Source organism: Danio rerio, chromosome 1 (genome assembly GCF_052040795.2).
Source record: "Danio rerio strain M-AB ecotype USA chromosome 1, GRCz13ab, whole genome shotgun sequence".
Lineage (NCBI taxonomy): Eukaryota > Metazoa > Chordata > Actinopteri > Cypriniformes > Danionidae > Danio > Danio rerio.
The window spans coordinates 12,462,462-12,478,076 of NC_141021.1; the positions used below are offsets into that span (position 1 = coordinate 12,462,462).

A 15,615-nucleotide genomic window follows, 5' to 3' on the forward strand; every position below is an offset into this window, starting at 1 on the left:
GTTTTTCCTTTCTTTCTCTCTCTTTTTTTTTTTTTGCATTACGCTAGAGGCACAAATCAACTCGCACTTTTTTTTCTTTTCCTTTTTTTCCGAGAGCAGCTTTTGCCCTGAAAATGGAGAGGAGGAGGCAAAAGGACAAAAAAAACGGCCAACAATCAACTGGTCAGGCTTTGTATTTTCCCTCATCTATCATGGTAGAGCTGTGACCCGTGCCAGGTGGTTCGGTACTCATTTTTTAATGTCTGGGTTGCTGTGGTGAGAGCAGTAAGGCGTGTAATTGGTCAGATCGTCGCCCCCTCGGTCAGGCACATTTTATTTGTGCGCCCTGTTACCACAGCAATCACTGATCCCTAACCACAGGACACATTATAGCAGACACTCAATGCTAGCTGAGAAGGAGAGACCATTACACAAAGATCCATGGTGCCACCATAAATACCACTGTGACACTTTCATACCAGTCTAATTCCACCTTGAGGTATACTCATATCATATCATATCATATCATATCATATCATATCATATCATATCAATCAATCAATCAATCAATCAATCAATCAATCAATCAATCAATCAATCAATCTATCTGTCTGTCTGTCTGTCTGTCTGTCTGTCTGTCTGTCTGACTGTCTGTCTGTCTCTCTATCTAATCCATCCATCCATCCATCCATCCATCCATCCATCCATCCATCCATCCATCCATCTATCTATCTATCTATCTATCTATCTATCTATCTAAAAAAAAATAATGGGAAAAACAGTGACTCACGAAATATGGAACACGGTAATTACATTTTTTTTACAGAATAGATCAGGGGTGTCAAACTCAATTCCTGGAGGGCTGAATTTCTGCACAGTTTAGTTCCAACCCTAATTAAACACACCTGATCAAACTAATTGAGTCCTTCAGGCTTGTTTGAAACCTACAGGTAAGTGTGTTGGAGCAGGGTTGGAACTAAACTGTGCAGGGATTCAGCCCTCCAGGAAATGAGTTTGACACCCCTGATCTATTCTGTAAAAAAAAATTAATTACCGTGTTCCATATTTCGTGAGTCACTGTTTTTCCCATTATTTTTCCCACTATGGGACCTTGATCTCTGCTCTGTAGACTACTGATGTTGAAAATTCAACTGTGCGTTCTGACAAACTGACTTCTATTGACATTTTAGTAGTTTGAAACAATATATTGTGTAAGAAATAATATAGAAAATCATTAATTTTCCTAATTTTCCTTCACTTTTGTCTCTACTTTAGAGATCGCCACAACTAAAGGAACCACTAACTATTTAAGCAAATGTTTTTACACAGCCCGATGCTCTTCCAGCCTCAACCCGGTACTGAGAAACACCCTTATACACTGTCACATTCACTTATGTGGGGGAAACTGGAGCACCGCACCCCACGTGAACATGAGGAGAACATGCAAACTCCATACAGAAATGCTAACTGGCCTATCCGGAACTCGAACTTGCAAACTTTTTGGTGTGAGGCGACAGTGTTAACCACTGAGCCATCGTGCCACCTATAAAGAAAACAGTCCATTAAAAAAGTAAATAGTACTGGAAATGTATGACCGTTTTTGCACTATAAATTAAAATAACAAATAATTTACGATATTTGGGCGATATTTCACTTCAAACTATTATTCTGTTAAGTTGTTAGCATTGTACTTGCTAAAATCAACTAAATGTATTATTGAGCGCACTTTGTGCTAGATTACATTTGGAATGATTTAAGCCCCATGCAAACTTTCCATAGAACTTACATGGAAGAAGCATGAAAACTGTGCGTTCGCAGTAAAAGCACACACTTTTTGCACCATTCATCATTTAACCAGAGGAGGCTTCACTGACAAAATTTTCATTAGTTGAAAATTGGATTGGGTCATTTATTCATTTTCTTGTTGGCTTAGTCCCTTTATTTATCAGGGGTCGCCACAGGGAAATGAACCACCAACTTGTCCAGCAAGTTTTTACACAGCGGATGCCCTGCCAGCTGCAACCCATCTCTGGGAAACATCCACACACACACACACACACTCATACACTACGGACAATTTAGCCTACCCAATTCACCTGTACTGCATGTCTTTTCACGGAAGGGGGAAACCACAGCACCCGGAGGAACCCCGCGCGAACGCAGGGAGAACATGCAAACTCCACACAGAAACACCAACTGAGCAGAGATTCGAACCAGCGACCTTCTTGCTGTGAGGCGACAGCACTACCTACTGCACCACTGCTTTACCCTGGATTGGGTTAGTTGAAAATAAATTAAACAAATAAAACCTCCATAGGAAACTGCTCTGTTTAACCATGTGCACTGTTCAAATTTAATTTACTGTTCATGGCTGTTTTTGCCCCATTGACTTCCATTATATCCACATTTTTGATTGCAAAACCATGAGACCATATAATCATGCATTTATGATTGTTGGTGGTTTTCCCTGTTGGGAAGAGGTCAAATTTGTAATAAAAATAAAATAAAAAAAAGAAAGTATAATAATATTAATACAAATGGCTCTGATTTCAGAAAAGAGATATTATATAAAAATGCTACATTGATAAACACACTCAGGTTGTAGACAGGGGTCGGGAAACTTTTTTAACCAAAGAGCCATTTCTGATTTTTTTTTTAACAAATGCATTTTTTAAAAAAGAGCCATTTGAGTATTAGTACTATAAATAATACATGTTTAAACAAAATCTTTATTTTTACCCATGGACAAAAAATAATAATAATAAAAAAAATTAATAATAATAATAATAATAATAATAATATTAATGAAGCATCACATGTTGAGCAAGTCCGAGAATGAAGACAAGAAAAATTTGAGAATTTTTCACCACTGATGAATGTTGTGTAAATTTATGTGCGCAAGGTTACCATACAAACGTTAGTTGTTTGCTTTTTACCGCAATTCAAGTTTATCCACAGCACCACACACACACATTGGTCGAAACGTTCTTTTATTGTTAACTGAGTTGTTGTTCACTTTACTATAAAAAATATGTATAAAAATACATTAAAAATGGAATTGTAATTGTATTTTTAATTGGAACTGATTTTTTTTAAACTGTAAAATATTATTAAAGGGAGACAGCTGGATGGCCACATATTTTTGGTCAAAGAGCCACATGTGGCTCCTGAGCCATAGGTTCCCTACCACTGTTGTAGACTGTACAATTGTACTTTAGACTCTTCAATATACACAGTTTGCTATTTGTTCACACTACTTATTTAAAATGAGCTGAAACAACAACTATTGAGTTTTTTGAGGGACAACTTAATTGTTTCATGTTCAAAACAACTAAATCAGTAAAAACTAATAAGTTAATTTAATTCCTTAATGTTGCCCCAACAGCCTTTTTTACAGTGTATGTTTATCAACTCTTTATATCTTTTAGGACCTGAAGTACTGCAATCCAATGAAAGTTGCCATTAATGCACATTAATGCACAGTGTTTCATACAAAGCCACTGCTTAAGCAGTATCTGTTTTTATTATTATTTTTTTTTTATAAAAGCAACAAAGAGATAAAAGGTGTGCGTTTAATTTTTAAATGTTAAAATACTTTCTACTCTCCAGCTTAAAGGATTAGTTCATCTTTTACTCATCCTCATATCACTCCAAACCTTTGTGAGTTGCTTTCTGGGGAACAACAGAAAGCAACAATGCATATTATCAATGCAATTATAATGTATTGTGGCTTTCAAGTTGCAAAAAAGACACAAAACACCATCAAAGCAGTTCCTAAGACTCTCCTCTATATATTATCTTAAGTAAAACGGGCTTGACAGAAGTAAATATCGACAGTACATTAAGCCGAACTAATTATTTAATATGGCTAAATATTGATGATTTCTCAAATGCAAATGATTTGCATCGAGACCAGTTCAAATCATTGCCATTAGGTAAAATCTGTTTATCCAACCAATGGCAGAAGGGATGACATTTGGGAAACTACTAATTAAATTTGCCACTTCGTTCGGTGATGCAATTGACATTAAAATTGCACACTTCGTCTATAAGTGCATTTATAAATCAATGCGAGTGTTTGAGAGATGAATAAAGACAATCATAATGAGAAAGTGATCCTGACATAGAGATATTGAGAGAAAGAGAGAGATATTAAATGCTAGAGTAAAAAGAGACACCAGAGAGATGTCAATCCACCAATCAATATTCACCAACAGACTCTACTCTTTCAATACATTACTACTCAAACCCATTTAGGGGCTAAACCACAACCACTACCACAATAAAACTACAGTAATCTATATAGACAGCGGTGTTATAATATAATATAATATAATATAATATAATATAATATAATATAATATAATATAATATAATATAATATAATATAATATAATATAATGTAATATAAAACAATATAATTTAATATAATGTAATATAATATAATACAATACAATATAATACAATATAATATAATATAATATAATATAATATAATATAATATAATATAATATAATATAATATAATACAGAATAATATAATATAATATAATATAATATAATATAATATAATATAATATAAAATAATATAATATAATATAATATAATATAAAATAATATAATATAATATAATATAATATAATATAATATAATATAATATAATATAATATAATATAATATAATATAATATAATGCAATACAACATAATATAATATAATACAATATAAAACAATATAATATAATATAATATAATATAATATAATATAATATAATACAATACAATATAATACAATACAATACAATACAATATAATATAATATAATATAATATAATATAATATAATATAATATAATATAATATAATATAACATAATATAATATAATATAATTTAATATAATATAATATAACATAACACAAAATAATATAATATAATATAATATAATATAATATAATATAATATAATATAATATAATAACATGATATAAAATAATATAATTAATATAATATAATATAATATAATATAATATAATATAATATAATATAATATAATATAATATAATATAATACAACATAACATGATATAAAATAATATAATATAATATAATATAATATAATATAATATAATATAATATAATATAATATAATATAATATATGTTTCTATTCAAGATTTATTTCTATGCATTTAGTGAAAAATGTCATGCCCTCACCCTCATGTCATTACAAACCTACAATATAAGATTCGTATTAATCTTCCAAACACAGATGAAAGTCCACTTCCCTATCTGAAAAAGGTCACAAAGGCATGGGAAACAATCAACTGAGCGGTCTAATCCAAATTCAAGTCTTCTGAGGATAAACAGTGGCTTTATATGTTGTCAGATTAAACACTGTAGTAAACACAGAAATTCAAATGTGTGTGTGATGCTCAAAAACAACACAAGAATGAACGAACTGAGAATTTTCTTTCTGGGGAGCTGGTGAAATAACCCTCTACTAGATCTCATAGTTTGGGGATAGTCGTCTGACACAGTTATAGGACTGTGAGTGATTGCATCTAATGCGCATACACAATTGAGTGGTATAATTATTCAAAGCGAGCATAGAGAGAGTTTATATTGGTGCGGCTTGTCTGTGTAAGATCCAGCTAATGGCTGAAAAGGCAACATTTTTAATAAAGAGAGGTTCAGCTACAATGTTAAAATAATTGTAACTGATTATAATGTTTAGTAATGTAAGCATTTGTGAATTTCACATAAAAAAAATGCGGTCACACTTTATTTCGGTGGTCTGTTTGTTGAATTTAAGTTACATTGCATCTACATGACAAATAATTCTCATTAGATTATAGGCAGACTGTTAGGTTGAGGTTAGGGTTAGTGTAAGTTGACTCTACTTGCAAAATTTCTTATGGTTAGTTCAGGGATGGCCAACCCGGTTCCTGGAGAGCCACCTTCCTGCAGATTTTAGTTGCAACTCATATCAAACACACCTGCCTGTAATTATCACGTGGTGTTCAGGTCCTAATGAATTGGTTCAGGTATGTTTGATATGGGTAGCAACTGAAATCTGCAGGAAGGTGGCTCTCTAGGAACAGGGTTGTTTCTAATATGGATTAGTATATTGTTAGTATGATTTGGTATGTTGTTAGTATGTCCAGGGTGCCGCAAGTGGTTGCTAGGGTGTGGCAAGTAAGTTGAAAGGTCATTAGTGAGTTAAATGAGTTTAAAATTAAGTCTGTGTGACAGTCTGGCGCAAAGTTATGAGGCCACAAAGTTGGTCCAATGTTAAGTCAAGGGGACTTACAAATTTTCTGGATCAGTTTTCGGAAAACCGTATGTGGGATCAGTTGGAAAAGACATAGCAACTTAATTCAGTATAGTTTGGAGGTTTGGAGTTAGTTTGGTGGTTGTAGTATGAACGGTCTAGGAGAAGATGCGTTCTTAAAATAGTCTAAGAAGAAGAAGAAAACGTTTACGTAGTATATGAGTATGTTGGCCTTCACAAGCCACCATAATTATTACAACAGTTTAATTTTAGTAATTATGCTTCCAAACATTATAGTATTTTTTATGTAATGTAAGTACACAGTATGTACCGCCTCGATGACAGGCAAATATATTATAGTTCAGTAGCAAATTCGGCTCTCTTCATAATATTAGGATCATGCTCAACATATGTGGTTATTTTCTATTTATATCTCCTTTGAAATATAAACTTTCTTCTGTTTACCATTCATGTTTTTTACATCCTGCCCTCCATCTAAATTTTACAAATCACCAGAATTGAAAACAACCTATACAACTTTGTTTTAATTTCATGAGACCTTTAAACTTCAATTTAAAACGAAACAATCTGATATAATGACCAAGAATCTGGTCTCTAAAACTCCAACAAGGTCAATTTTTGAACACCGCAGTTCATCAGAGCGTACAGTCAGACATTCGCAGTAATTGAGGAAAAATCAACAGTGGCGGATGAAGCACCTCTTGTGAACGTCACATTATCTGCATATCCTCACGTATGAAATATATGCCAAAGATCTGAGAGGATGAAATGAGCGCTGGAACACTGACAGCTCGGCTCTGATTGAAGATCTTTGGTTTATTTCGCTCGTCCTACTGGGAACCATTGATCCAATCAGCAGAGAACAGTGTGTGTGTGTGTGTGGAAAGAGACAGAAGGCAAGAGATCATCCGAGGCAAAGAGGCTTCACATTTCTATCACTATTAAGGGATTATATGATCCATCACGGGTGGTTAAGTGTCCATAATCCAGTCATCTATAGCTGGCGCGTCTGCGTCTGTATAGCCTGTAATCTTGATAACGGCAAAATTGAGGCGGTTTAATCTCAATACACGCTTGAAATCCCAATACAGAAAATCTCATAACACACACACACACAGACTCCAATGCCATACACACAATGTCCTGGCTATAATACAATTTCAAATGGCCTGGGGTTAAAAGTGAACAAACAGACCTTCTTTAAGGTTTAAACGCTGCAATCTAACTGCACAAAAACATTCTTGCAAGGTTTACAACGATAGAAAAAAAATAGAATAAATAAATAAATACATAAATAAATAATAGTTTATTATTATTATTATTATTATTATTATTAATAATAATAATAACAACCATACATTCACACACAAATACATTAATTATCCATCATAAATATTCCATAAAAATGTATCAATTTAATTTATGAAGTGCATTTATTTTTTTCCTAAACATGCTTTATTGACTCTGCTGTTACTATTATTAGTATTATTATTACTAATATTTTACTGTATACACAGTATTTATGTTTTTTGGGGCTAATGAAACGTAAAAATTGTACCAAATTTAAAATATCACTACAATAGTTACTCAATAAAAAAAAATAATAATAACACTAAAATGGCTGTAATAAATAATCAAATAAGCATAAGTCAAATAATACTAATAAATCAAATATCAATTCAAATAATAATAATATTAAAATACCTCCAAATTGAGTATAATTTATCTTTCTGAGTATATAATTAATATTATTACTACTAACTATCATTCCAAAAAATATTATATTAATAATCATCAATAAATTAAATTAAAAGTTTGTCTGATTTTTTTCTGTGAAAATTATGAATATATTTATGAATAAAATAAAATGGTTATAATGCAGTTATTCATATTTACAATAATAACAATAACAGAATATTTGAAATTAAAATTCTGGTTTATGGTATTTTGATTATTGCTCAGATTTGCCATAAATATGATTTCAGATTATAATAATATTTATCTAAGAAACGTAAAAACAATAACAGAGTATTTGTAATAAAAAAAATATATTAAATATAATTTTTGGTAAATAAGTAAATTATTTATATCTAAAAATAGTTTTTGTTTATGGTATTTTGATTATTGCTCAGATTTGCCATAAAATATATGACTTCATATTTATTAGTATTTTTATTTAAGTATAGTTTATTTATGAAACACAATTTAACAGAACATTTGTAATTAATAAAAAAATTAAGTATAATTTTAGGTAAATAATTAAATTATTTATATAAAAATATTTTTATTTTATGTTATTTTTATTATTGCTCAGATTTGCCATAAAATACTTCAGATTATTATTATTATTCATCTAAGTTATATTATTAAATGTTTAAAAAAATTGCTTCAATTTTCAGTTTAAAAATTTTTAAATTGCAAAACATTTTTAATAATGCAAAATTATTAATTTATAAAGATAAATTCAATATTTATCACTAAAACACTATAGTAAATGTAACAGCTGTAGAACTTTTATTAAATCTATGTTTCACATGTAGTGTCCAGTGTCTATAATTATCCTTCTATATCTAACCTAGCATATGTCAATGACACATCTTCTCTCCTGTCACTAAGGGTAAAAGTGTATGTGACTGGTGGAATAGCATTTATTTTTCTGGTACCCATAATGATGCCGTTGGGCTCAGACGGAGGTTGCCAGACGACCCTGACAGACGAGAGACGCACTTCTGGAAACATTAGCCTGACAGGTGGACCAGGAACTGCAGAGAAAAGAGGGAAAAAACACGCCGTTTAAACCCGATTACATTCATACACACTTCAAACATCTGCTTGTGAGGACAAGCTTTTATCTCGGTTGCGATAAATACGACATTTTAATCTCTTCACACACGCACACAATGTAAACTTCTAATTCCTTAAATCCATAAATATAAATATTAGTGTTTGGTAAATCCCTCATCAAACACATTTAACTCTGCCAGTGGACACTAGGCCAACAGCGCTGGTAATCCACTAGTTTTGTGTGTATGTGAGTGTGTGTGAGTATCTGGTTTCCTTCTACATTTCCGTATACGAATGTTGCTCCATTGAGCCGATTAAGAAAAATGACAGAAAGAGGGCATTTGTCATTCCGCTGGCAAGACTCCACAGTCCACATATGAACACACTCACTCATTTCAAAGGGGAAGACGGTGGAAATCTATCGCGTATGTGCAAGTGTGAAACTTGCTGAAGGGAATGTTATTGCTCAGAGTTTGCTCTTTCATAGCTCAGAAGACTTAATGAGCTTCACACCAGGTTGCATTGTCAAGTAATGGTTGGTGTCGCATTTCACTCCACATTTAGAAACGAAGTCAATTTTAGGTCTGTTTTTTATTGTGATATTATTTTTATGATAATGAAGCACATTTTCTTTCAAACATTCATATGACCGTAATTTGAAAGACATCTAGTTTTTTTGTTATTTGCAGTGCAAGAAAGGGATAAGGAAAATTAAATGTACTGATTGAGGTCAGTTGTTTTCTTTGAAGCACCCTGCATTTCAGGCCTAAAGCTAGCTTTAGCATGGTGGTAAGTTGCAGGTTCTGTCTCTTTGTGGCTGCTCTGACCTTCATTAATCACCTTTAGAGGTCAAAGTATGCTTACAAACAGCTTAACTTAGACAATTAAATACTGCAACTGCTATAATGGCGGTGCAGGAAAGCGATAAGGAAATTTACAACTTACTGGTTGAGGTCGGTTGTTTCTTTGAAGCAATATGTTTTAGGGCCAATGCTAGCTTTAGCATGGTAGCTAGTAGCAGGTTCTGTCTCTTTGCTGCTGCTCTGACCCTTGCTTATCAACTATCAGAGATCAAACTATGTTGCGCAGCTTAACTCAGACAGTTAGACTACAGCTACTACAATGGCAATGCAAGAAAAAGATAAGAAAATTTAAATTTACTGGTTAAGGTCAGTTGTTTCTTTAAATCAGCTTTAGCATGGTAGCTAGTAGCAGGTTCTGTCTCTTTTCGGCTGCTCCTTTCAGAGGTCAAACTATGCTTACAAACACCTTAACTCAGACATTTAGACACTGCAACTACTATAATGGTAATGGCAAGAAAGGCATAAGGACATTTAAATGTACTGGTTGAGGTCAGTTGTTTCTTTGAAGTAACCTGTAGGCCTATTTTAGGGCTATTGTTAGCTTTAGCATGTTGGTAATGAGCAGGTTGTCTCTTTGTGGCTGCTCGACCCTTATTCATCCCTTTCAGAGGTCAAACTATGTTTAAAACAGATTAACTCAGACAACTCGACGATCCAACTACTATAAAGGCAGTTTTAGCCTAAAAAGCCGGCAGCTAGCTCTCTGCAACTGTCACATGGTTGCCCACTGAAGCTAACCCTACTAAAAAAACTGCTTAAACCAGCCTAGGCTGGTTGGCTTGTTTTAGCTGGCTTGCCAGGCTGGTTTTGCCATTTCCACGCTGGTTTCCAGCCATTTCCAGCCTGCTCTTAGCTGGTCAGGCTGGGAGATGACCAGCTAAAACCAACTTGACCAGCCTAGCCAGGCTGGAAGCCCAGCCAATACTAGCTATGTCCACCTTTAACCAGGCTGGTCAAGCTGGTTTTAGCTGGATTTAACTGGTCATTTTCCAGCCTGACCAGCTAAGACCAGGCTGGAAATGATTGGAAACCAGCCTGGAAATGGCCAAAACCCCTCTAAAACCAGGCTGGTCAACCAGCTAAAACCAGCCAACCAGCCTAGGCTGGTTTAAGCTGGATTTTTCAGCATGGAAGCAGGGCTGTACTTGGATGGAAAACCACATGGGAAAGCTAGGTTTCTGCCGGAAGGGGTGCTAGTAAGACCACCAGTGGGCGCTCAACCTGTGGTCTGTTTGGGTCATAACACCCCAATATATTAATGGGGATTCTATACTGCTTAGTGAGCGCCATCTTTTGGGTGAGACATTAAAACCAAGATTCTGACTCTCTGTGGTTGTTAAAAAACCCAGGATGTCCTTCGTAAAAAGAGTAGGGGTTTAACCCCAGAAAATTTGCCCACTGGCCTCTGTCCATCAAGGCCTCTTAACCATCCCCATATCATAATTGGCTTCATCACTCTGTCTCCTCTCCACCAATTAGCTGGTGTGGTGCAATATGGCTGCAGTCACCTTATCCAGTTGGATGCTGCACGCTGGTGGTGGATGGTAAGATTTCCCTCAAAAATGTGTAAAGCGCTTTGAGTGTTCAGAAAAGCGCTATATAAAAAATAATTACTATTAATACAAAGATAAAACCAGAAAGAAACTCCACATGAATAGCTCATTACCACTGCATCTTTACATGGTGCTGCTCCAACTGGAAGCTCCTGAATTTAAAATGAACTTTGAAAAATACAGGGGTTCAGGGTTATTATAACTAACTAAACAAGCATTAAATTATTATTTTTTTTGTTGACTTGAAATGAAATAAATGTCATAAATATAACTATTACAAATGAAATGTGACATTATAATTTAAAAATGACATTTTTATAACTAATAAGTACACACACAGACAGACAGCAAATCAGATAGATATCCAGACAGACAGAAAGAGACAGCTAAACAGATAGACAGCCAGACAGAGACAGCTAAAGAGATAGATAGACAAACAGAGAGACAGACAGGCAGATTATAATAAAACAAATTATAAAACAAAATAATTAATAACACAATAAATGGATTAATAAAGGGACTAAGCCGATAAGTAAATGAATGAATTATTAATAATAATAATAATAATAATAATAATAATAATAATAATAATAATAATAATAATAATAGTTTTAAAAACTTACACACAACTAAAAAGCAATCTTTGTAAGTATATTTAAAATAAAATGAATAAAACAATACAGATGTACTTCAAATAAATAAAAATACAAACTAAAATTAAAATCAGTTGAGAAAAATTAAAACCACTGCAAACTATTGTTAAAAAACTGCAAATCTTATTTTTACTAAATTGCAATTGTGCCTAATCATACCAAAATAGCACTGCCTTACTGTGGCAAAGACATGAATACGGTATTATTTGGTATTATTAAATTATACGATAAAATTAATGTTTCCACAAATAATGTCCATTCCAAGCTCAGTTTGAGACCTCTCTGAGAAAAATGAGAGACAACTGGAGTCTTTATCTAAGTGGAAAATATCTAAAGAAGCAGGGGGTCGTTGCCTAAACACTAATTAAGCTTTCATTAATGTCCTCTATATGAGCTGTATGAGTGCTGGATCAGACAGGTGACTCCAGCCATGCAGTGATGCAGTGGGAGATTTCATACAGCAGGGCTCCAGGAGGCCCAAGAGAACGCGCATGTGTGTGCGTGTGTGTGTGTTTCTCTGTGTCTACAGCCACGTGGGAGGCGATGCCAGTCTGAATGTCGGGCACAGCTGGAAACCACCAGAGCATGAAGCAAGACATAACTTACAGCCAGCAATCTGAATCGCTGTGTACTGGTGTGCGATTGTGCGAAGGAACATCTGCTAAATGGGTAGCTTTCACTCAATGTCTAATTTTGACCCAGTGTGTGTGTGTGTGCCCATGTATTTTTTGCTTTTATTATGCGTGCGATTTGTCACAACCGGTGGGAACATTTGAGGAACTGGATGATGATGATGATTTTGGTTTTAGTAGGCGATGGATTGATTTTCTATTGGTTGCTCACCGTCATCCTTAGTTCTCTCAGCTGTGGGGGGGAGGCTGGGGGGTCCGTCTCCGACACGTGTAAATGCGAGCACCTGGATCTCATACACTGTGAACTTGGAAAGGTTTCTTAAAAGAAGCATGTGGGTCTGGTTCCCGTTCACCAGGTGGGCCTGGGGAGCCCGGTCAGAATCTTTTTCTCTGTATAATACCTAGAGATAAAGGGAAATGTCGGTCATGTGAAGACAGTTTCAATGTGATATAGAATGCTGGAACTGTACGAGTTGTGTAGTAATGCTTGATAATCGATAATTACTATTATTTAAACTTAGAGATAGTTCATTTAAAAAAAATCTCACCCTCAAGTGGTTTTAAACCTTTTTTTTTGTTAAATACAAAAGAAGTTATTTTGAATAGCGCTGTAAACTGGCAGTCATTGACATCCAAAGTAGGATGTTAAAGTAAACAAGTCAATGGCTAACAGTTTACAACATGCTTCAAAATATCTTCTTTTGTGCTAAACAGAAAAAAGAAACTCAAATGGGTTTGGAAAAAGTGGAGGGTGAGTAAATGATGACATAAACTATTACCCTTCTAAGATAAGGATAGGAATAAACACTTTTATAGTAAACAAACAAACAAACAAACAAATGAAAAACCTGAATATCAAAAAATCTTTGAACTCTTGAAGTAAATATACATTTTAATATTATGCATATTATCATTACTATTTTTATTACAACCCAATTTGTAGCAAAACAGTTATATATTTAATAATTGTATTATTATTATTATTATTATTATTATTATTATTATTATTATTATTATTATTATTAGTAGTAGTAGTAGTAGTATAATTATTATTACCAAATATGTACCAAAAAAAATAAAAAAAAATATTTTCAATAATAATAATGCAAGTCAATGGTCAACATTTTTCAAAATATCTTTCAGGAGAAAGAAACTCAAATAGGTTTAGAAAAAGCTGAGCGTGAATAAATGATGACATAATTTTCATGTTTTAAGTAAACTATCCCTTCAAGGTTAAACAAACAAAAGAAAAACCTGAATATCAAAATATTTTTGAACTTTATTGCAAAACAATTTGTACCAAAACAAATATAATTAATTATTATTATTATTATTACCAAATATTTGACGAAAATAATTATATGTTTAATAAGTTTATTATTATTATTATTATTATTATTATTATAACCAAATTTATTCCAAAAATAATTCAATATAAAAATGAATCATTATTACCAATTTTTTAAATTAAAAATATTTATATTTTTAATACTTATATTTATAATAAAATAGTACTAATATATTTATTCATTATTTTTTATTATTTTTGTTGTTGTTGCTGTTACAACTGAATTTGTGCCAAAATTTATATATTTAATAATTTTATTATTATTATTATTATAACCACATTTGTACCAACATAATTATATATTTAATACTTACATTTATAACAATAATAGTACTAATATATTTAATAATATATTAAACTACGAAGGCACAAATAAATCAAATTAAAATGACAATAATAAAAAACAACAAAAAAAAGATTTAAACATTACTAAAACATTAGCAAAGCATAAGATAACATCTTGTTAATGTTTAGCGTAAGTTGGTCTTCTTATTTAGTTTGGTATTATTCCTATTCTTTTAGTGTAATGTTAATTTGTTTTATTTTTGGTTTTGGTATTAGTTTTGATTATAATTTAACGCAAATTTGTCTTTTTATTTTATGGATTCCAGGAAGAATAGCCACTATGTTGGTTGTGACTAACTGCGATATAAATAACCAACAGCAATTGTTTCTACAACACATAATCACTGCGTTTACATCCATCTGCTTCCTCAGATAAAAATCAAGAAAAAACAAACAACAAAAAAAGTTCAACAAGTTTTGTCCAACTTGTGTTGAGACTTCAGAAGAGATCAATAATTAATTGTGTTATTTCATTTTGCCTCACTTTTTACAGTCTAAGCATTTTATCAATTGGCTTCTTCCGTCGGTGTGTAAAGTGAAAAAGTGTTTCAGCAATTTCATGATCTTGCATCATGTCACTCCACACAGCCTAAGCAGAAAATGGAGAAAGTCTTATACAAGCAACAGCGCATGAGTTTCAATAGTTCCTCATGCTTTAGAGACGTGTTCAAATGAACTCAATATGAACTATGTTCAGCTGAATGTATGTGGATTAAAGCATGAGGAGAAACTTTTTGTAGATGTGCGTAACAACAGCTCTTTGAGATACAAAGTGCCTTTGGCGCATGATACAACCATTATTAGATGTGCAGGTGTGCTGCATATATATATACACTTGGTTTTTTCTTCGCTACGATGCGTCACAGTTGCTTCTGAGTGGCTGTTAGAGTGTTTCTGGATGGTTTCTTACTTTCCTACATCAAAAGCATCCAACCTACAGGGGAAGAAGGTACAGGTTCCAGCCATGGGATTTTATTTTTTTGCCTATTTTTAATCACACTTAAGGTGGAAATGGAATTATCAACATATATTTTCTCCTGCATTGAGACGTAAATCTGGATTTAATGAATCGGAAAAAGAAAGGTTTGTGATGTAGACTTATGCACTATTCATTGGCTGTTGATGGAATAGGAGGCAAATATGAATCAAAATAGGTAAAGGTTTAAGCGAGTA

At 32.7% G+C, this 15,615-nt stretch overlaps 1 protein-coding gene across 18 annotated transcripts in view; it reads right to left on the reverse strand.

Moving 5' to 3' along the window:
• Positions 1-15,615, reverse strand: part of sdk1b (sidekick cell adhesion molecule 1b) — a 456,411-nt gene that overhangs the window by 53,217 nt on the left and 387,579 nt on the right. For all 18 annotated transcript variants that reach the window (NM_001443429.1, NM_001443430.1, NM_001443427.1 and 15 more), the window contains 2 exons: positions 12,961-13,150; positions 8,928-9,026 (listed from right to left, as the gene is read on the reverse strand). In NM_001443429.1, the coding sequence (NP_001430358.1) occupies positions 8,928-9,026; positions 12,961-13,150 (289 nt within the window). The remainder of the gene's footprint in view (positions 1-8,927; positions 9,027-12,960; positions 13,151-15,615) is intronic.